Raw genomic sequence first — 20,376 nt, forward strand, 5'->3', positions numbered from 1 at the left:
TCAGCCAGGAGGTTAGGGCTGCCACTGAGAGCACTCTGTCAGCGGGGATGAGCCCTGCTGCCACACTGCGATAAATCCAGCAGTCATCCCCAGGGTCTAAGAGCGCCTGGATTGTGGAAGGAGATGTATTTAGGGATCTCTGGGTCCAGGAGAGCCAAGCTTGGCTTAAATCTGTGTTAATCTGCAGACCCATGGGGTTGTTCTCCTTATGTCCTCCTGCCCTGCCTACTAGGAGTTGTACCAATCAGAAGAGGTTTTAGATGATAACACGTGTGATCTGTGGATACAGGGCCCTGAGTGAAGGAGCAATGATGTTCACTTTCATTTTTCAGGTCAGCAAGAAGTTGCGAGATGAAGTTGGCCTCCTCTTTACCAACCGCACCAAGGAGGAGGTGAATGAGTGAGTGTCTTGAGGGATGGAGGGAGAGAAGCTGAGGGTCAGGGAAAGATGGAAGGATATCTTCGTGCTAACATCATATTGGGTCTGGCTCCTGGAAGTGTGGTGGTATTTTACTTGTACTGAAATGTGATTTTAATTGTATGTTAATAAATAAAGTTGTCCGGGGGTCAGAGCTATTAGAGCCATAGCAAGTGCGTGGTGGCGGTGGCACACGCCTTTAATCTCAATACCATAGAGGACCTGGAGGGCTGTCCACACAGGCAGTGACAAGGCATGTGTTTGGGTTTACAACCAATGAGAAGGCAGAACAGCTAGACTATATAAAGACATACACACAGGAAGCAGGTCCCTTTTTTCAGAGAGCTCTCTTGGCTGAAGCAGGAAGGGTAAGGCTCTTAGCTCTGACCTCTTGGCTTTCTTCTCTGAATCGGCTCTGTGTTTCTTATTTAATAAGACGGTTGGTTACATCTACATAGAAGCCTTTTATTGAAGCTGGGGTTCTGTAACCGGGGTACTCTCATTCTCTCTGGTATGGTCCTCTGATGAAGGAAGTCAAAAGATTATTTTTACCATTTATTAACAAGCAATCCGTGCACAATTTTCACAAGATAGAATGGGGAATCTGAACCAGGTCACCAGCTGCTCTGCTGTGATGCTTACTGTGTGTTCCTCATTCCAAAAGGGCCTGTGCATCCCTTGGTCCTGCCTTATATTTGGGTCTTGACCATTCCCACTGTGAGTAGCATCACTCCTTCAGTTAGTTCCCGGACTGTGCAAAAAAGAGAAAGTGAGCTGAGGACCTGAGGGACGATGAGATAGGAGGCTCCAGCTAAACTAAAGCACTGCTGACATTACAAGTGCTGAGGATATTCCACAGAGCAGAATGTGGTGGGACACGCCTTTAATCCCAGCACTGGGGAGGCAGAGGTAGGAATCTCTGTGACTTTGAGGCCAGCCTGGTCTACAAATCGAGTTCCCGGATAGCCAAGGCTCATACACAGAGAAACCCTGTCTCAAAACTAAAACAGTCAGGCGGTGGTGGCGCACACCTTTAATCCCAGCACTCGAGAGGCAGAGCCAGGTGGATCTCTGTGAGCTCGAGGCCAGCCTGGGCTACCAAGTGAGTTCCAGGAAAAGGCGCAAAGCTACACAGAGAAACCCTGTCTCAGAAAAAAAAAAAAAAAAAAAAAAAAAAAAGGAAAAGAAAAAACAAAATAAGTTCCACAAGGTGGTGGTTTTGGGTTCACTTTCTGTCCTTTGGAGATAGAGTCCCCGGCTAGCCTGGAACTCACTAGATCAGTCTTGACCTCACTCTGGGGGCAAACCTTCTCCCTGAGTCTCCTGAATGCTGGAATTAACAGATGCGCATACCCAAGCCCACCTCATTTTGTCACATGTAGAAGAGTGAGGGGTGAGGCTGGATCAGGACATGGTGAGGGGACCCTTGCCAGGCAGTGTCAGACACTCCCACATCTATGCTCTCTGGAGCCCCAGCTCCTGGTTCCACCCTTTCTCATGGGTCCTGAGGCAGCATGGAGGGAGCAGGTGTTGAGCAGTAGAGGAGACAGTCTGAGGTTCAGTCCTGGCTGCAGCCAGGCCAGATGCCTGCTTGATTTAGACAGAAGAGCTGCTGTAGGACTCAGCCCAGCCAGCCTTTCCTCATCATGAAGGTGACAGGGAGCCGGGCTGCAATCTAGAAGACTGTGTGGGTGGAGGTCAGAGGAAAGACCCACTGAGTCAGCATAAGGCAAGGAATGGCCAGGGTGTGAACCCAAGAGGTGGCGGGAAAGCCCTTGGCAGCCTGAGCCAGGACAGTCTATCTGAAGTAGTTGGGACACTCGTGGGCGACCAGGTTCCAGGCTTGGTCAAAGGCCTCCACGACAGCCGGCTCCAGGGGCCCTTCCTCAGTAGCGGCCAAGTTTTGCTCCAGCTGCTCCAGGCTGGACATGCCCAAGATGACTGCATCCCCTTGGGTGCCCTGCAAGGGGAGACAGCCCGATCTCAGTACCCTTCTGGCTCCTGTCAATTGCCCCTCTTGGCCTATCTGTTGCTAACATTTGGGAATCTGCATAAATTTACATCCTACACACCCAGAGAGAACTGACTGTATCTCTGACAGTTAGACCTGGCCTGCCTCCGGCCCCATCACTGCGTTCATCTGTGTAGGCTGAAGGGTTCTTCCATTTGTAAAAACACCTGAGGTCATTTGCCTGTAGCTAGAGTTTTCCTGCCTGACCCACAGTCAGGACAAATCTCTCTCACCTGCCAGTCCCACAGCCTCTCAGACCCGACCAAGTAAACACAGAGACTTATATTGCTTACAAACTGTATGGCCATGGCAGGCTTCTTGCTAACTGTTCTTACAGCTTAAATTAATCCATTTCCATTAATCTATACCTTGCCACGTGGCTCGTGGCTTACCGGCATCTTCACATGCTGTTTGTCATCGTGGCGGCTGGCAGTGTCTCTCTGACTCAGCCTTCCACTTCCCAGCTTTTTTCTCCTCCTTGTCCCGCCTACACTTCCTGCCTAGCCAATGGCCAATCAGTGTTTTATTTATTGACCAATCAGCAACACATTTGCCATACAGAACATCCCACAGCATTTGCCTCTTATTAGCTCCACTTAGGGAGCATCCTTTGGAAGCATGCCACATACTATGTTGTTACCTCAGGCTGACGCTGAAGAGACTTCATGGGCAAGATGCAGACTCCCAGGGCAGAGGATGCAGGCTCCCACCCAGAGGAACAGCACTTACATATGCTGCAAATAAGTTTACATTGATTTCTATCCCCTTAGTAGGACTGTATGGACTCCAGGCTCCTCATCAACAGCGCTAATCATAATGCCTAAGGCCTAAGAGAGACTTAAAACCACGGTGCAAGATTCTGGGCCAAGCCTGGCACAGACGACTAGGAGGAGCAAAGGCAGACATATCATGAGAATAGAAGACAAGAATTCCAGAAGATGGGGGAAGTACGCTCTTGAGAATTCACTTAAAGTCCCGCCTAGGGGCAGAAGCTGAGCAAGCAGACAAGGGATGGCTGGGCTACCTGGAGCTGTGAGTGGTGGTACATCCAGCGCAGGGCAGCCGAGGTCATGCTGGGGGCGCTGTTGCCATAGGTGGTCTGCAAGGCCTTCTTCACGAGGTCAATGCCCTTGAAGTGGTCTTCCTTCCAAAAGCTGATTGGATAGGGAAGGAAGTGCAGGGGTCAGTAGCTTGGTGTCTTTTGAGTGTGGTCTACTCCTTGCAGGCCTGGGGGGCTGGTGGCAGGGAGGTAGCTCACTTGGTGGTATGCTTGTCTAGCCATGCAGGAAGTCCTGAGTTCAGTCACTGCCTCTTCATAGAATGGGTGTGGCAGCACACATCTTTAATCTCAGCACTAGGGGTAGAGGCAGGAGGACTGGAAATTTAGGTCATCTTCAGTCACATAGCAAGTTCAAGACCAGTCTGGGATATATGAAATCTTGTCTCAAAAAATTGTTTGCCTGCTCTTGGGACTCTTTTCTTCCTATTGGGTTACCTTGTCCAGCCTCAGTGTAAGAGCTTTGGCCTTGTCTTATTGTGTCTTCTTTTGTCATGTTTGGTTATTGTCTCTTGGAGGCCTGCTCTTTCCTGAGGGAATACAGAGGGGGAGTGGATCTGGGGATGTGTTCTGGAATATTCCTTTACCCTGTAAAGATATGTCACTGTGATTAAGAGCTGAATGGTCAATAGCTAGGTGGGATTTCCAGGCACAGAGGATGCTGGAAAGAAGAAGGCAGAGACACAAGGGGACTTCGAGACATGGAGAACAAGCAAGACATTCAGGAGGAGAGGTAACAGCCACAAGCCATGTGGCAGCACATAGGTTAATAGAAATGGGTTAATTTAAATTATAAGAGATAGTTAGAAACAAGCCTAAGTTATAGGCTGAGTTTTCATAATTAGTAATAAGTCTCCGTGTAGTGATTGAGAGCTGACTGACAGGACAGAGAAAGACACACTACAGGAGGGATCTGGAATGAGTGGAGGGTGGGGATCTGTGGTCAGGATGTATTGTATGAGAGAAGAATCTATTTTCAATACCAATACCAATTTTTTTTTTTTATTTACAAAGTGGCAGTCCGTAGTGGCACACACATCTAATTCTAGTACTTAAGAAGCTGTGACAGGAAAGAAGAGCATATGTTATGGGTAAGCCTGGGCTACATAGTGAGCCCTATCTAAGAAAAAGAGAATGGGACAGGAAACAATTTCCTTTTAACTATCACTGTGCACGTATTATAGTTGACAGTCTTGCTAATTTTTCTTCTTTCTATGTTTTCTTAGTTCATTTTCTCTCTCTCTCAGAACTGAGGACTAAACTCAAACCCGGGGCCTTGCACTTGCTACACAAGTGCTCTATCATTGAGCTACATCTCCAACCCCACCTTTTCTCATTTCATCTTACTTGATTTGATTTGATTTGATTTGTGTATTGGGGTTATGTGTGCATATGTACACATACAAATGTGTACAGTTGTGTGCACACAAAGGCCAGAAAAAAAATGTCAGTGTCCTGATCTATCACTGCCCATCTTTAGAACAGGGCCTTTGGGGGCTGGAGACACGGTTTACCAGTTCTTCCATTCCACATGGCAGCTAAGAACTTTTTGCAACTCCAGTTTCAAGGTGATCTGATGCCCTCTTCTGGCCTCCTCCGGCACTGCATGAATGTGGTACACAGACATGCATGCAAACAAAACATCCATACACATTAAACAAACAAACAAATAAACTGGGTCTCTTACTGGGCCTAGGCTCAGCAGCAAGCAAGGCCAGTGATCTTGTTTCAGCTCAGCACTGTACTATGGGCACGCAAGCAACGGAGAATGACTGGTTATGTGGCTGCTGGGGTATGAACTTCCAGCCAGACACAGCCCCCAACACAGCTCACCAGTCCCTGTAGAAATAATCCCATTTCTTCCCAAAGAGGCGGCTCAAGGGCTGCTTCTCATCTTCTATTTCATATTTGTATTTGGCAGTCAGCAGGCCCCCTGCAGGAAGGCAGCAGTCAGAACCTGGCTCAGACTCCTCCCACAGATAGCCAGGTTATTCCCTGCTAGGTACTGAAGAACAGGAGGGAGCCCGGAAAGAAGGGCAACAAGCCATCTCCTTCTCAAAGCCTCCCACCTCCTGGGGCCTGGACTGGGCATCCATCAGAGCATCAATAGGCAAACATAGGCCAGGCATGCCCACCCACCATCCACAGGACCCGTGCCCATGGCAGCCCATACCGGCCAAAGGGTTGAAGGCATAGAACTTCAATCCAAAGTGTCTGAGGCAGGGGAGGAGCTCCTTCTCCACCTGCCTGGTGGTGGCGTTGTACATGCCCTGCAAGGAGATAGTCAGAGAGGGGAACATGTCAAGGGACCCCAAAGGTATCTTCTAAGTCCCTTAGTTTAGTCCTTAACCATCCTAGACCTTGACAACTAGGGCATTCATGTAGTGCTGGTGACTAGTGTCATGGTGATGCTCAAAGATAAAGGATCAATGGAGTCTTGGACCCCAAAGTCTGGATGGTCCTGGCTACCACATTCCCCTCACCTGGTACACAGTTGGCATGATCCAGCCATTTTTCTTGCAGAGGGTACAGATCTCAGCCACTTCCCAGGAGGCATAGTTGGACAGGCCAAGCTCCACAAATTTGCCCTGCAGGGGAGAGACTCCATCACAACCCAGCTCAGGCCAGGAGACAAAGAAGGAGAGACTGACTGGGTGGGGAGCCTGGAGGGAGGTCTGTGTCCGCCTCTGCTGGGTGTTCCCAGCACTCACTCTCCTGGCAGAGTCAAGTTGAAAAGGTCAGAGAGCATCTCCCCAAGTTCAGGGACCACCCTCACCTCCTGATGCAGCTGGTGGCAGGTCTGCAGCGTCTCCTCTATAGGGGTGCTGTGGTCTGGCATGTGTAAATAGAAGAGGTCCACCCGGGGACACTGGAGCCTCTTCAGTGACGTCTCCAGCTGGAACCGAATATTGTCAAGTGTCCTTGGTGTCCCAAGGCTTGGAACAGACTTTGTGGCAATTTTCACTTTGGGGGAGAACAATAGAAGTTAAGAGGTAGGGGATCAGTTTTGTGTGGAAAATGCTCACCATGCAAGTGTGAGCCACATGAAAAAGGAGGGTTTGGTAGAACCCAGATGCTAGGGAGAAAAGATAGGCAGATCCTGAGGTTCACTCTCTAGCAGTTTAATAGAAATGGTGGATTCTTTTTTTTTTTTTTTTTGGTTTTTCGAGACAGGGTTTCTCTGTGTAGCTTTGCGCCTCTCCTGGAACTCACTTGGTAGCCCAGGCTGGCCTCGAACTCACAGAGATCCGCCTGGCTCTGCCTCCCGAGTGCTGGGATTAAAGGCGTGCGCCACCACCGCTCAGGCTGAAACAGTGGATTCTAAGTTCAGCTGGAGAGTTCCTGTCTCAAAAAAATGAAGTAGTCGGGCAGTGGTGGCACATACATTTAATCCCAGAGCAAGTTCCAGAACAGCCAGAGCGACACAGAGAAACTGTTTCAGAAAACAAAACAAAAGAGGTGGAATCGACAGAGGAGCATACATATTTCTGGTCTCAACATCCAAGTCATCATGGGCAGGAGCACACACACATGCACACACGCATACAGACCAACATAAAGACACATGTGCACACCCACACACAATATGATACTCAGGCTACTTTACTGCAACAGTTAAGGATTAGAGCTGGCCCAGGTGTGGCGCATTCTTAAAATTTTACCCTTTGGTAGGGGGACACAGGAAGGTCAGAATTGCAAGGTTATCCATGGCTGATATTGAATATGAGACTAACCTGGGCTAGGTGATCTACTGGCAGTGGGTTGGAGGCGGGGGTAGGTGGGCCAGCTCTGCCAAATTCTAGCTCTGCCGTTAGTAGCTGTGACCTTGACTAAATTACCCTCCTCTCCACAATACTATCCATTGTAAATGGGAGCAAAACCGATTAACAGTTTACAGAAACATCCTCAGAATTGATTAGGCTTAGGTGACAGGGGCCAATACAAGCAGTTGGTGTCCTCACTAGGACCATCACTCAGGGGACAGTTGGCTACGGAGAAAGAGGCGGCAGGGAAGAGCGTGCAGTTCCAAAGCAGGGAGATGGACGCTGGCCTGGGGGTGCAAACGGAGTTTTCTTTGGGCTGCCAGCTCACAATAAAATGACACTGAGATTTACTTTCAATTATGAAAGTTCAGCTCACAGCTTAGGCTTGTCTCTAACTGGCTCTTATAACTGAAATTAACCCGTTTCTATTGATCTGCATTCTTTTCTGAGGCTCGGTGGTTGTGTCTAATCTTCACTTAGCTGACTTTGTCCCCCAAGGAGATTTGTGTACGCCCTGTTGTGCATACACGATTCAGTTACCACCAGGAAAGTTTCCACCAAATTGTGCTGTGCTTCAGTATCCCTAGAATCCAACACTGGCTGTTCAGTTGTGTTGAACCATACTGCCTTCTTACCTCCCGCAGATTGTTACTCTGCTGGTCATGGTGGTCGAAGACACCCCCACAGGCTTACATGACTATTTCCCTATGCCAGTTGAGGGGCTACTCCTTGGTAAAACTGAAGCCACTGGTAAGCCAACAGACACCCAGAGTTTGAGAAAGCAAAGTCCAGAGCCCTGAACAAGAAAGCAGATCTATTGCCTGGTCCAAAGTCTGTGCGGGGGCTGTGGTGGCCACAAAAACAGGGAGTCCAGGTGATGAGGTGTGACAGAGCCACCTACCTGCTAGGGACTAGATGGGAGAGGCTGCACAGTGTGAGAGTCCCTACGTGTTCAAAGACCCAGAGACAGGCTAGCCCCATGGAATTTGGCTGAACCACGGTTGGTGTATTGTGGGAAGAAGGTCCTAGGCCACTCTTCTGGAAGAAGGGGAGGAGACCACTATGGTGTTATGCAAACATAGCCTGTGGAGTTCATGGTTCTCGGAGCTCTTGGGCAGACATGGTAAGATCAGAGCCTCAGGGGTGGGATGAAGCTGTACTGGGGAGGAATCAGTTCTGTTCAATGTGGGTGAATGACAGGAGTGACCCTTACCTTTGCAGCCCCTGCGGTCTAGTCCAAGCCCCAGGTTCCCCAGGATGCTCTCGGACTGACCGTCTGCATACACATATGCGGTGTCGATCTCCGTGTGGCCCCGCTGCAGGAAGGCGCGCACTACCGCGGCGCTGGAGGTCACATCCAAGCTGCTTCCTATCTCCATGGCACCCAACACGGTGGCGGGCACGGCCCGCGACGACGACTGGAACATGGCGGTGTGGAAGAAGGGAAAGACAGGGAAAGATGCAGACTGTTTTATAAAGATTGAAGCCAGTAGCTGCTGCTGTAGCTGGCACACTTGTACCCACGGCATTAAGTAGCTTTCAGTGACCGCTCCCACTGGGGCGGAGCTTAACGGAGGAAAGGCAGGAATGTGCTGGCAGAGCTGGGAACTCTCTGCATAGTATGTGCCATCCGGAGCTTGGGGGCAGATCCCCATGAGCTAGGTTGCAGACACCTCTAAGGCTTCTGCCTCTCTGGCCCATTCCTGAGTTGCCCTGGGGTCTCCGTACCCTCCTGGAAGAAGTTTAGCAGGTGGGGGAACCGCAGGCTGCTGTCTTCTCAAACTTTAAGGCAGTCCGGATTGTTCAGAGAATTGAAGATAGAGAGAATCACACGTAGCAAACGTTCATGACAGGCAGTCTTTGAAAACATTTATGCAGTAGGGAATTTGGATTTACACAAAATGAAGATTGTGGGAAATTGTGACATGGTGGGGGATGGTAAACGTAAAAGACCTTTTCTCATGATGATCTTTTAAAAAGACAGTTGAACTCAGTATGGTGGTTCATGCTTATGATCCCTGCACTCTGGAGGCTGAGGCAGGAAGCTTGCCACAAGTTCAAAGCCAGCTGGAGTTACATAGCAAGTACTAGGGCCAGCACCAACCAAATAGCGAGGGGTGTGGTGGCCCACACCTGTGATTCCAGCCCTCAAAAAAGGAGTCAGGAGAACCAACACAAGGTCAAGGCTCTTCTGGGCAACACAGGCAATAACAGGTCTGCCAAGCCTAATAAGGCTATTTCAAATGTTTGGGATTATAGATCAGTTGACAAAGTGCTTTCCTGGTCCTTGATTCAGTACCCAGGGACTAAGGTAACGCCATCTTGTCCTGATTCCATTTTGTGTTTGCTTACACCAGTGGTTCTCAACCTTCCTAACTGGTGACACTTTAATACAGTTCCTCATGCTGTGGTGACCCCCAACCATAAAATTATTTTCGTTGCTACTTCATAACACAACAGTTTGCTACCCTTATGAATTGTAATGTAAATATCTGTTTTCCCATGGTTTTAGATGACCCTTGTGAAAGGGTCATTTGATCAAAGGGGTCTTGACTCACAGGTTGATAACAGCTGGTGCTGTGGATATCGCTCTGTACAAATAAAACACTGATTGGCCAGTAGCCAGGCAGGAAGTTTAGGTGGGACTAGCAGAGAGGAAAATGAGAGAAAAGGAAGGCGGCGGAGAGGAGGAGACGCCAGCCTGCGGTCCAGGGAGCATCATGTAGAGGCAGCAGGTAAAGCCACGGAACATGTGGCGACATATAGATTAACAGAAATGGGCTGAGTATAAGAGTAAGAGCTAGACAATGGTAGGCCTGAGCTAATGACCAAGCGGTTTAAATAATATAAGCGTCTGTATGTTTATTTCATAAGTGAGCTATGGAACTGCCGGGACTTGGCGGGACCCAGAGAGAAAACCTCTAGCTACAAGCTGGCTTAGATGGTTCTCAGCACTCTACGGCCATAAGAGTCATGTCTGCCTTGCCAGCACAGTTGAGATTTCCAAGACGTTGACCATGGTTCAGATGTATTAACCAAAATAACTAATATTAACACAAACTTAGCATTAACTGAAGAAGGTGTAAGTAGAAAAATGACTATTGCTGCCTGGGGGACCAGAACGCTCTTGATGTTTTCATTCTAGCCCATTTTAACTCCATCTTTATTCTTTTTCTTAGAGCTTGTATATCCCAGCAAAATCTTTCAGGCAATATAAAAATTACAATGTGGTTATATTCTGTTTTTCAAGTGAATGATTACAATGAATACAAAACAAACAGTAAAAAAACCCAGCATGTTTTCCATATCCCTTACACGATTAAACATTTTACATATTGCAGGTGAAAAATTATCCCAGGAACCCACATATAAAGTGAGAAATCCATGGAGTCTGCTTGAAGGGCAAAGGAATTTATTAGGGGAGAAAAACTCACTGTACAGAACAGAATTGTCACAGGTTCTGGACCACTGTTCTAGCTGCCTGAGTCAGTCCCACATTCAAGCCCATGAGGGAGAGAAGAGAGCCTACATGTGTCTCAGGTCTTTGTGTGTGTGTGTGTGTGTGTGTGTGTGTGTGTGTGTGTGTGTGTGTCTCAGGTATTAAGGGTAGCCCTGAGCCATGTCCCAGGGACAGGTACTTCAAGGTCATAGGTAGGTAGGGCAGTTACCTGCTACATCTGTAGGGGCTGCGCTTCAAGGTCATAGACAGAACAGCTACCCACTACATCTCCCCCTTTTGTCTAAATAAGAACATTCTGTAACATGAATCTTAAAAGGTCTTATAAGTAGAAAACCTGGAGCCAGATATTGGGGTGATAGTTCAGAGATCAGAGAAACAGAAAAGTCCACAGACAACCTCACCTCACCAACTTCTCAGCTGATTTTGCCTCTTCAGACTGAAAGCCTCTGAGTCCTCACCTGAATGGATCTCAGCTGAAATGCTGCTAAAAAGCCTAAAAGCTTAAAAGCCTCTAGTTCCTGGTCCTCACGTTTTATATACCTTTCCGCTTCCTGCCATCATTTCCTGGGATTAAAGGTGTGTGCCACCATGCCTGGCTGTTTCCAGTGTGGCCTTGAACTCACAGAGATCCGAATGGATCTCTGCCTCCCAAATGATAGGACTAAAGGCGTGTGTGCCATCATTTTCTGGCCTCTATGTCTAATCTAGTGGCTGTTCTGTTCTCTGACCCTCAAATAAGTTTATGAGGGTGCTCAATATATCAACCACAATGTTCTAACCTATTACAAAACTATAAACAATAAGAATGATTATCAAGTATTGTCCAGGAGAGGGGAAAAGAAATAACTTAAACAAAAATAGAAATACAACCAGCAAGAACAACATCAAACAAGAGACACATACTAAAATCTAGAGATGTCCAGAACATAGGTAAATGGTGTGTCCTATCCTAAAAAAATCTAACAGGGGCTGGAGAGATGACTCAGAGGTTAAGAACACTGGCTGTTCTTCCAGAGGTCCTGAGTTCAATTCCCAGCACCCACATGGTGGTTCACAACCATCTGTAATGAGATCTGGCTCCCTCTTCAGGCCTGCAGGGATACATGCAAACAGAACACTGTATACATAATAAATAAATAAATCTTTAAAAAAAAAATCTAACTTAGTATCTGAAATGTTCTTAGCTAAGATATGAGAGGATTATAACTGTAACTATCTAGTCATCAATCCCATCAAAGACCTGAGAAGGAACATAATAATACCTGAGAAAATAGAAAATGCAAGCAAGCAATTTCTGAAATTCTTGCAAGAATACACAGAGATGGCTGGCAGCCAGGACAGTCATCTAAAGTTTCTCAGCACCATTGGGGCATCCAATTTGGCTACAGGCCTAGAATATCTGACAGACCACTTTCAGAAACAGGAATTTTGAAAGACCATCTTACCCTGTCTTGGCAGAGTTCAGTGGTCTCTTTTCCTTGTGTCCTGCTCATCTGGAAAGAACAGTGTGCATATTGTGAGCAGTCGAGGCAAGAGCAGTTCTTTGCCCAGCAGCCATTTTGTTCAAGGAAGAAGACAGACTTCCAAACAGAGTGTCTTAGAATCCCAACATTGTCTCAGGAGTAGATCAGTGCTGCCAGGATCAATCATGTCTCATGTCAACAGAATTCTAAGTTATCAAAACATTTAAATGCCATATTCTCTAGGTCTATGAAATGTTTGAAGATGACCTATCCATCTCACATAAGTTTGTGTAAATCTGGAAAATCTAACTGACAAAACTATAGATATGACAAGCATGGGTGACTATAAATCTGTAAGTCTTATCTACCTAAATAACCTAAGGACTAAGGCTTCACATTAACAAGGTAAACAGTCTGTAAACAGATGTACAGTATAAGGACAATGACCTCAAAATTTGTGACAATGCACAAAATATCTTAAAACAGAGGTAGAAATGTATAGTGCAATGTGATAACAATATCCCTAATATGCATCTTTATACAAAATATCCTAAGCAGAGGTAGAACATACATATAGTATGACAAATATAATTTTACATTTGTATCAATAAAATACTTCAAATAGGAGTAGGAACATGTATACAATATAATGATTATAGTTTTGAATTTGTATCAATATACAAATTACCTTAAATGGGAATATAAAAATGGTTTACATTTGTATCAATATACAAGAATCCATATCAGTGTAAATTATCTAAGGCCGATAGTTAGCTAAATTAGTTTGCTAGTAGACACAATAATCTACCTCAATATACTGTACCTATCCATTCCCCTTTTTTCTTTTCCAAAAAGGAATCCTGAGTCTAAATTTTTATTGTTCTACCCCCAACCCTATAACAACTTATCCATAACCCTGAATGAAAACTTTTGGGAGAGGGGACATCATTCTCTTAAAATTGCTTCTTGCTGTTTAGAAACATCGTGTAAGAAAGCTAAATGGTTAAGTCTCAATAGGACTAGCTGTAATGTTTGTAGCTAGTCTCAGAGTAATGGATAAAGTTATCTGAGGTTCTGGCTAGAAGTGTAATATAATGGACCATCTCATCTTGAAACTGTTCTGAAGTGTTTGCAGTCCAAAGCTGATCATTGAATAGTGTTCTTAGGTACAACGGCATCATTCTAAACTGGTTAGAGTCATTGTTGTTGGGCCCCTTCATTTCTCATCACCAGACTATGCATGTGTCAGCCAAGAGGAATCTAGTTCAAGTTAACTTTCTGAGTTGCAGTACCTTTACCCCAGATTCCAGTAGACTGGATTTTGAACTCAAAGTAGCTTTTGTTCTGATGAAGAAGCACACTAGCTAAAAAAAAACCTCCTGTGCCTCGGATTCTTCTTCCATTCTTCACCATGACATCTCTTCCCATGGGCTGCATGTCCAGCAGTACAGCCAGCATCTCCTTGAGAGGAATATGGCGGGTCCTGCTGTCCCTGCAGCAATGCAGGCAGCACCAGGCTGATGTGGCCATGGTGCAGCTACACAGCCCCACCACTCTGCCTGTGCCAGAGTGTTTCTGGGTTGCAGGAGCTTCGAAGCCCACACAGCTATGCCCCAGGGTACATTCATACCCAAGCAACTTGTTATAGATTAACTGTGTAGGCAAGCAAGATATTTTTCTCAGCCAGGTCTTTTTTTGGCAGGTTGTAGTTTTGCAGTTACAAAAAAGAAAAAAAGGGGGGGCACTTATTTTATTACTTATCTTGAAAGTAACCTTACAAAGATCTTAAAGGAATCACAAACCTAAACTTTTATATATTGAAAAGAATCAGCTTTCGGCCGGGCGGTGGTGGCACACGCCTTTAATCCCAGCACTCGGGAGGCAGAGCCAGGCGGATCTCTGTGAGTTCGAGGCCAGCCTGGACTACCAAGTGAGTTCCAGGAAAGGCGCAAAGCTACACAGAGAAACCCTGTCTCGAAAAACCAAAAAAAAAAAAAAAGAAAAAAAAAGAAAAGAATCAGTCAGCTCTACTTTAAAGGTTTAGAGTACCTACCCACTCATCAATACTTTTTTATATCAGGAAATTGAGGGCAGAAATGGGCACAAGAAATTAATCATCACCTTTGATCACCAACCAAACCTAGCAAGGAAAGTACATCAGCTATCAACTATTGGCTGCTTTCTATTTTTTTATCCTCACCTAATGAATCTCTAACTCAGTTATGTGTCCTTGTGAGCTTTAGATTGTTTTCTGTTTTTTGTTTGTTTGTTTGTTTGTTTATCTCAAAGCTATTATCAAAACAACTGGTCTAACCTGAAGTTATTTTAAGGCTGTGTTTCAGTTAATTATGCACACTGAAACCTGTGACTGTATCCTTCAGTATTAAGAGAATTGGAGCCAGCCTGGCTCCTGGGGACTCAATTGTTTTCCTTAATCATTAACCTGAACTGTGATCTATGCAGCTCCTTAGGTGAAACTCATAGGCTTTAGCTGTGTGACATTTCTTGTATTTATTTTTATTCATCAAAACTCTGTATAAACTAACACTATTATTATCAATTAGACAGTACAGCTTAGGAAGGAATCTTCTTCATATTAATCTACAGGTAAAAACACCCAGTAGAACAGGATGTTTCCATGAGAAAAACACACTACATTACAGGCAGTGGGGATCTCCCCACACCCATTCACACCATGCCAGCTACCAGAGAAGATGGCAGGGGCAAACATGTAAAGGGACAGCAGAAGCAAAAGACACTCTGGGGTCTGTGGTCTCAGGGCCTTGCCTAACCCAGATTTACCTATCAGGGATTTCCCTCCTGATGGGATGACACTCTCTGCTGCTCCTGACATGGCCACCAGCAAATAACCATCATGATATGTCTGAAATAATATGACATAATCTGGAAAAAATTACTATGCTCTGTCAGAAATGAATGTTTCAAGGTTACTCTGACCTTCATCTAACATTGAAGTAAATTATGGTCTTTGTAGGTTTTGCCTTTAAAAACATTGTACCCTGAGCTTCCTCACCAAAAGACTCAGAGGCATAAACCTAAACCAGCTCTTGGTCACTAGTCAATAAAAGACTCAGATCATTTTAATTGGCTTAATCAGCATGGTTATCTGTACCTTTTTCACATGTATTATTATTATTATTATTATTATTATTATTATTATTATTATTATTTGAGACAGGGTCTCACTATGTAATTCTGGCTATCCTGGAACTCAATATGTAGACCAGGCTGGCCTGGAACTCACAGAGATCCACCTGATTTCTACTTTCTGAGTGATGGGACTAAAGTTGTGTGTCACCATGCCCAGCCTCTCACATGGATTATTATAAAAAAAAAAAACCCACAACAGCATGTAAAACTGAGCATGGTCTGGGTGTGGTGGTGAATACCTATCATCCCACCACTCAGGGAGGCAGAGGCAGTTGGATATGTGTGAGTTGAGGCAAGCCTGGTCTACAGAGTGAGTTCTAAGCCGGCAAGAGCTATATAGTAAGATTCTCTCTTCAAACAAACAACAACAGCAAAAATTGAGCCCAGGGGAGCTGGAGAGACTGCTCAGTGGTTAAGAACATGGATTGTTCTTGCACAGGACCAGAATTCAAGTCCAAGCACCCATGGAGAGATTGCTCAGTGGCTAAGAACATGTATTGTTGGGAGGGGAGGGGTGGGGGGGGGGAAAGAACATGTATTGTTCTTGCAGAGGACCTGAGTTCAAGTCCCAGCGCCCACATGAGGCAGCTTACAACTACTTATAACTCCAGTATTATCTCAAAATACACAAGTTTACTATGTGTATATATAAACTTTCTCTCAGGATATTAGTAGCCATACAGAGTACTAATTCTAGAAATAAGCTTCATCTAGCTTTCTGTGCATGTTTTCAGGTTTGAGTCTGAAGCAGGTAATTTGGAACTAAGTTTGTGTACCCTGGTTGTACTTAATAGATTGTGGCCTTCTAACCTTTTAGAGATTGGCTGTATATGACATTTAAAATGTGTAAGTTTTCTGCAGTGAACCACGGCCATTCCTAACAGTGACTTTTGAGGTCTCCTAAAGGTTATGGGGCCCTGCAAGGACAAAGCTACCAGGACTGTAGTAATGCCATTAAGATGACAAATATCACCCAAAGATCAGTTTCAGACTACAAATTGATCAGGACAACTTCAAAGCTGCTAGCTGAGAGGGTCCAGCCTCACTTACTACTCAAGCCAGGACTTCAGACAAGCCCTGCACTTTCCCATCACACAGAGACTGGACAACAAATGATACAGCCAGCTCTCCCAGGACTTGACCATTATCCCAATTTTCTCAGGGCCCCCTAAAGATGTCCTCTAGACAGCAGAAAGTAGTGGGGTGGGTGGTTTTTGGTTGTTTGGTAAGTTCTGAATGTTTGTCATCACTTAGGGGATGGGTTGCAAGTTGTTACTGGTCATAGTCAGGGGAAAAAACTAAGCAAAGGAAGTTAGATTCAGGGATTGCTTTCTGAAAAGAAAATAGGGGGATGTAGGAATGATAGGATAAAAGGGCAGATTACTGAATCTACTTTTAGACTAAAAAGCAACTACTAGTCTCAAATATTTTATATTCGTATGGATTTTTGTATATTGATACAAATTTAAGGTTATTTTTGTTTTAACATAATTTGTGTGTGTGTGTGTGTGTGTGTGTGTGTGTGTGTGTTTCTACTCTTGTTTAAGTTATTGTACCTATGCTGCTCATTTAAAAATGTAATGTAGGCCGGGCGGTGGTGGCACACGCCTTTAATCCCAGCACTCGGGAGGCAGAGTCAGGTGGATCTCTGTGAGTTTGAGGCCAGCCTGGTCTCCAAAGTGAGTTCCAGGAAAGGCGCAACACTACACAGAGAAACCCTGTCTGGAAAAAACCAAAAAAAAAAAAAAAATGTAATGTAAAGTTCTATCCTTGAAAGCTATTATTACAAACTATTTAGGATAATTAAGAAATGCAGGTTACTAGTTAGTCATCTATAACAATCAAACTTGCAGTCATATTAGGTATGTTTTCAAAGTCAAACAGAGATGTAGTTTAGATAGAAAGATGGTCTTCAAACACTTCAGAGACCTACAGAATATGGCATAGTAAGATGTTTTAATAACATAAGGCTTTTCATGACAGTAAGGTACATCTGCTCCTGTCAATACCAATTTACTTCAGAAAAGATGATCGGCATTGAAGAACCTCCATATGGAGTTTTCTTTCATTTATGTGAAGTTAGCCACTGGGCAAGAAACTGTTCTTGCCTCAACTGCTGACAGATGCTGTCCAAACTGGACAAGCAGGAAACAAAAGAAGGCTACTGCCAAACTTTGTCAAGACAAGGTAGGACAGGACTTCACAGAAATGTCTGTCACATATTCTAGGCCTGTAGACTGAAGCTGGATGTTGCAGAGAAATCGTGGGTGACTATCCAGGCAGCCAGCTGTCTCTGTCATTTTTATAGTTTGGGAAGTTGTTTGCTGTGGCAATATATTGTGTATCCTAACAAATTTGCCTGAGGATCAGAGGACTGAGCCAGCTACTAGATTAGACATAGAGGTCAGGCAGGGTTGGCACACACCTTTAATCCCAGTACTGGGAAGCACACATGCCTTTAATCCCATGAAGTGATGTCTGGGCAGAGAAAGATATATTAGGCATGAGGAAACAGGAACTCACTCTCTTTAGACAGAGGATTTCATAGAGGTAAGAACTAGTGGTTGGCTGTTCTGCTTCTCTGATCTTTCAGTTTTCACCCTGATATATAGCTTTGGGTTTTTTATTAAAAGACCATCCTAGATTCAAACAACATCTGGCGTCCAACTTGTGGGGCATGAATTAAAGAAAAAGTTGCTTGCCTGTGGTCTTGCAGACCCTGGCTCAGACCTGAGCTGCATGTGCCTGGAATCTCCCCCTGGCTGGGCCAGACTCCCTAACCTGCTCGCTAAATTTTTGTTGCAACCTCTCTGCAGCAAACTCCATTAGTTTTTTTTGGGCTCCAAAAACCATACGAATTAGTCACTTTCTCAGTCCTTCGTGCAGATGGCTGGCTCTTTGGCTTCTTCTCTCCTGGTGGGTTACGGGCTCTCCCTGGATCCCCAACTCAGGCTGCTACCACACTAGGTAGCTGCCTTAAAACCTGCTTGGGCTTCTATTGTTCTATGCAGAAGCAGTCAGTCTCACATCTGAATCGTCATTTTCGGCAGATTTGGTGAGACAATTGAGATTTCTTAAAGGGAGAAATTAGTTAAAAAATAGTTTTTCTCACATTAAAAAAGGAGAAACATTTTTACAATGGAGGGAATTTGGTCTCTATTTGATAATACAATTGACGGTCTGAAAATGGAACAATTAAATGAGAGGATAATTAATATAGATGGAATGTATGTAATGTCAATTATAAATATTATTTGTTTGATCATTTCTGTTTTATCATTTAAAAAGTTGGTTAATGTTGAGTGCCAAGATAAAAATTTTAGAAAAACTTGTTAAGAGATCATAGAGATATTCAGACCCAGACAGAGGAATTTAAAGGTGAACCAATCTCAGCATTGCATTATGTGGTTACAGAAACAATCTAAGGCTTTCAAACAGCCAACCTTAATCTATGCAGTAACCTTACAGGAACTGCCAAATGCTAAAGGCTGTGTTAAGAGCTGACTGGACTCCTGTGCAAATGTTAGATTTGAGGAGATTCAAAGAAGCAATAGTGTCATATGGTATGCATTCCCTATTTGTAAAGCAGATGTTAAGCTCATGGCCAACTTGTAATAGAATTATCCCTCAATAATGGAAAGATTTGGTTACAGTTGTCTTAGAAGCTGGTCCCCAATTACAATGGAGGACCTGGTGGAAGGATGAAGCTAAGACCATTGAACAACAAAATAGGGCTAGAGGTATGGAAATCTCCCAAGATCAACGTCTTGTAGAGGGAGATTATGCTAATATAGAAAGGCAATCTCTATATGATGACTACACCCTGGCTTTATGATGAATGGCAGCCTTGAATGCTTGGGACAGAATTGAAGAACTAGGAAAGAAAATTGAGTCATTTCAAAAGGGCCCATGTAGTGGCATTCCTGCTGACTTCCTGGCTTGACTCCAGAGAGCAGCACCTAGCCCTAATCCTTCCTTTGTTTAGCCATACCTTTTGTTTCTCTTACCTTTTGTTCCTCTTATCACCCTATGTGAATCTTGTTTGAGAGTCAAGGATCAGAGAGTCCCCCAAGGATCAAAGGCCTATGCAAAACTTGGTCCAGGAAACCTGGAAAACCCTGGTACTTGATAAATCAAGTAATTTGCACCTGGCATTTGGTCTCTGGGAGCTCCTTTTGGGTTGCTTTGAAGGTATGGAAATTAACTATCTCAACTGTAAAAAAGAGTAAATAAATATGCCCTAGGTGAAGGGAAGAGTGCTTCAGTCCTTTGAGGCTTGACCCCCCTGCAGCCATGAAAGGCTAGATTCATTCTTTTTTTTTTTTTTTTTTTTTTTTTTTTTTTTAAAGATTTATTTATTAATTATGTATACAATGTTCTGCCTGCGTGTACGCCTGCAGGCCAGAAGAGGGCACCAGATCTCTTTACAGATGGTTGTGAGCCACCACATGGTTGCTGGGAATTGAACTCAGGACCTCTGGAAGAACAGTCAGTGCTCTTAACCGCTGAGCCATCTCTCCAGCCCCCTAGATTCATTCTTAAGATGCCTCTGTGTCTTCATTCCACGGACCGCATGAACCCACACACTCATGTAGCTACTCACACAGCTACAGGCCCAGAAGAAACCTTCACTGATTTCTTACAAAGGTTGTCTTCAGCAGTAAATAGAATGATACCAAATTCAGAAGCTAGACAGATAATAATTGAATCTCTGGCTTTTGAAAATGGTAATGCACAATGCAAGTCAAGATCAGCACCCTTGGAGGAAAGGATCTGAGACACAATGAATATTGAATCTCATGACCCTGATGATACTTGGATAGGAGAGGTAATTTCCAGAGGTTTGAAGAAAAATAGTAATGTCAGATGTTTCAATTATGGTAAACAAGGTCACCTAAAAAGGGACTGTAAACAGGGCATTCCTAAAAATAATGTTTTTGTTAGGAATAATCCCAACAGAATGCCCCTCCTTTCTGAATTATGCAGAGGTGTGGTAAAGGCAAACATTGGACTAACAAATGTAGATCAACAA

The 20,376-nt window shown here is 44.6% G+C and overlaps 1 protein-coding gene across 2 annotated transcripts; it reads right to left on the minus strand.

The window, feature by feature from the left end:
• Positions 1–1,604: 1,604 nt before the first annotated feature.
• Positions 1,605–19,653, minus strand: LOC128096669 (aflatoxin B1 aldehyde reductase member 3-like). 2 transcript variants are annotated; one of them, XM_052716529.1, is made up of 7 exons: positions 8,464–14,174; positions 6,263–6,450; positions 5,970–6,074; positions 5,660–5,756; positions 5,320–5,419; positions 3,454–3,583; positions 1,605–2,378 (listed from the first exon to the last, which is right to left on the minus strand). In XM_052716529.1, exons 1-7 carry the CDS (start codon positions 8,903–8,905, stop codon positions 2,217–2,219), a joined length of 1,224 nt encoding a protein of 407 aa, XP_052572489.1. In that variant the 5' UTR covers positions 8,906–14,174; the 3' UTR covers positions 1,605–2,216. The 2 variants fall into 2 exon arrangements, with proteins under 2 accessions (XP_052572489.1, XP_052572490.1); XM_052716530.1 differs by lacking the exon at positions 1,605–2,378 and having other exon boundaries at positions 3,466–4,074; positions 8,464–19,653.
• Between the last annotated feature and the right edge of the window lie 723 nt (positions 19,654–20,376).

Source organism: Peromyscus californicus, unplaced genomic scaffold (assembly GCF_007827085.1).
Source record: "Peromyscus californicus insignis strain IS unplaced genomic scaffold, ASM782708v3 Scaffold_5__1_contigs__length_169319896, whole genome shotgun sequence".
NCBI lineage: Eukaryota > Metazoa > Chordata > Mammalia > Rodentia > Cricetidae > Peromyscus > Peromyscus californicus.

Coding starts and splice junctions, on each gene's coding strand:
- LOC128096669 (XM_052716529.1), bottom strand. CDS start 8,905: ATGGGGATCTGCCCCCAAGCTCCGGATGGCACATACTATGCAGAGAGT. Junction 5,757..5,969: donor TCATGCCAACTGTGTACCAG/GTGAGGGGAATG, acceptor ATCTCCTTGCAG/GGCATGTACAACGCCACCAC. Junction 5,420..5,659: donor TGCCTTCAACCCTTTGGCCG/GTATGGGCTGCC, acceptor GCCTTCCTGCAG/GGGGCCTGCTGACTGCCAAA.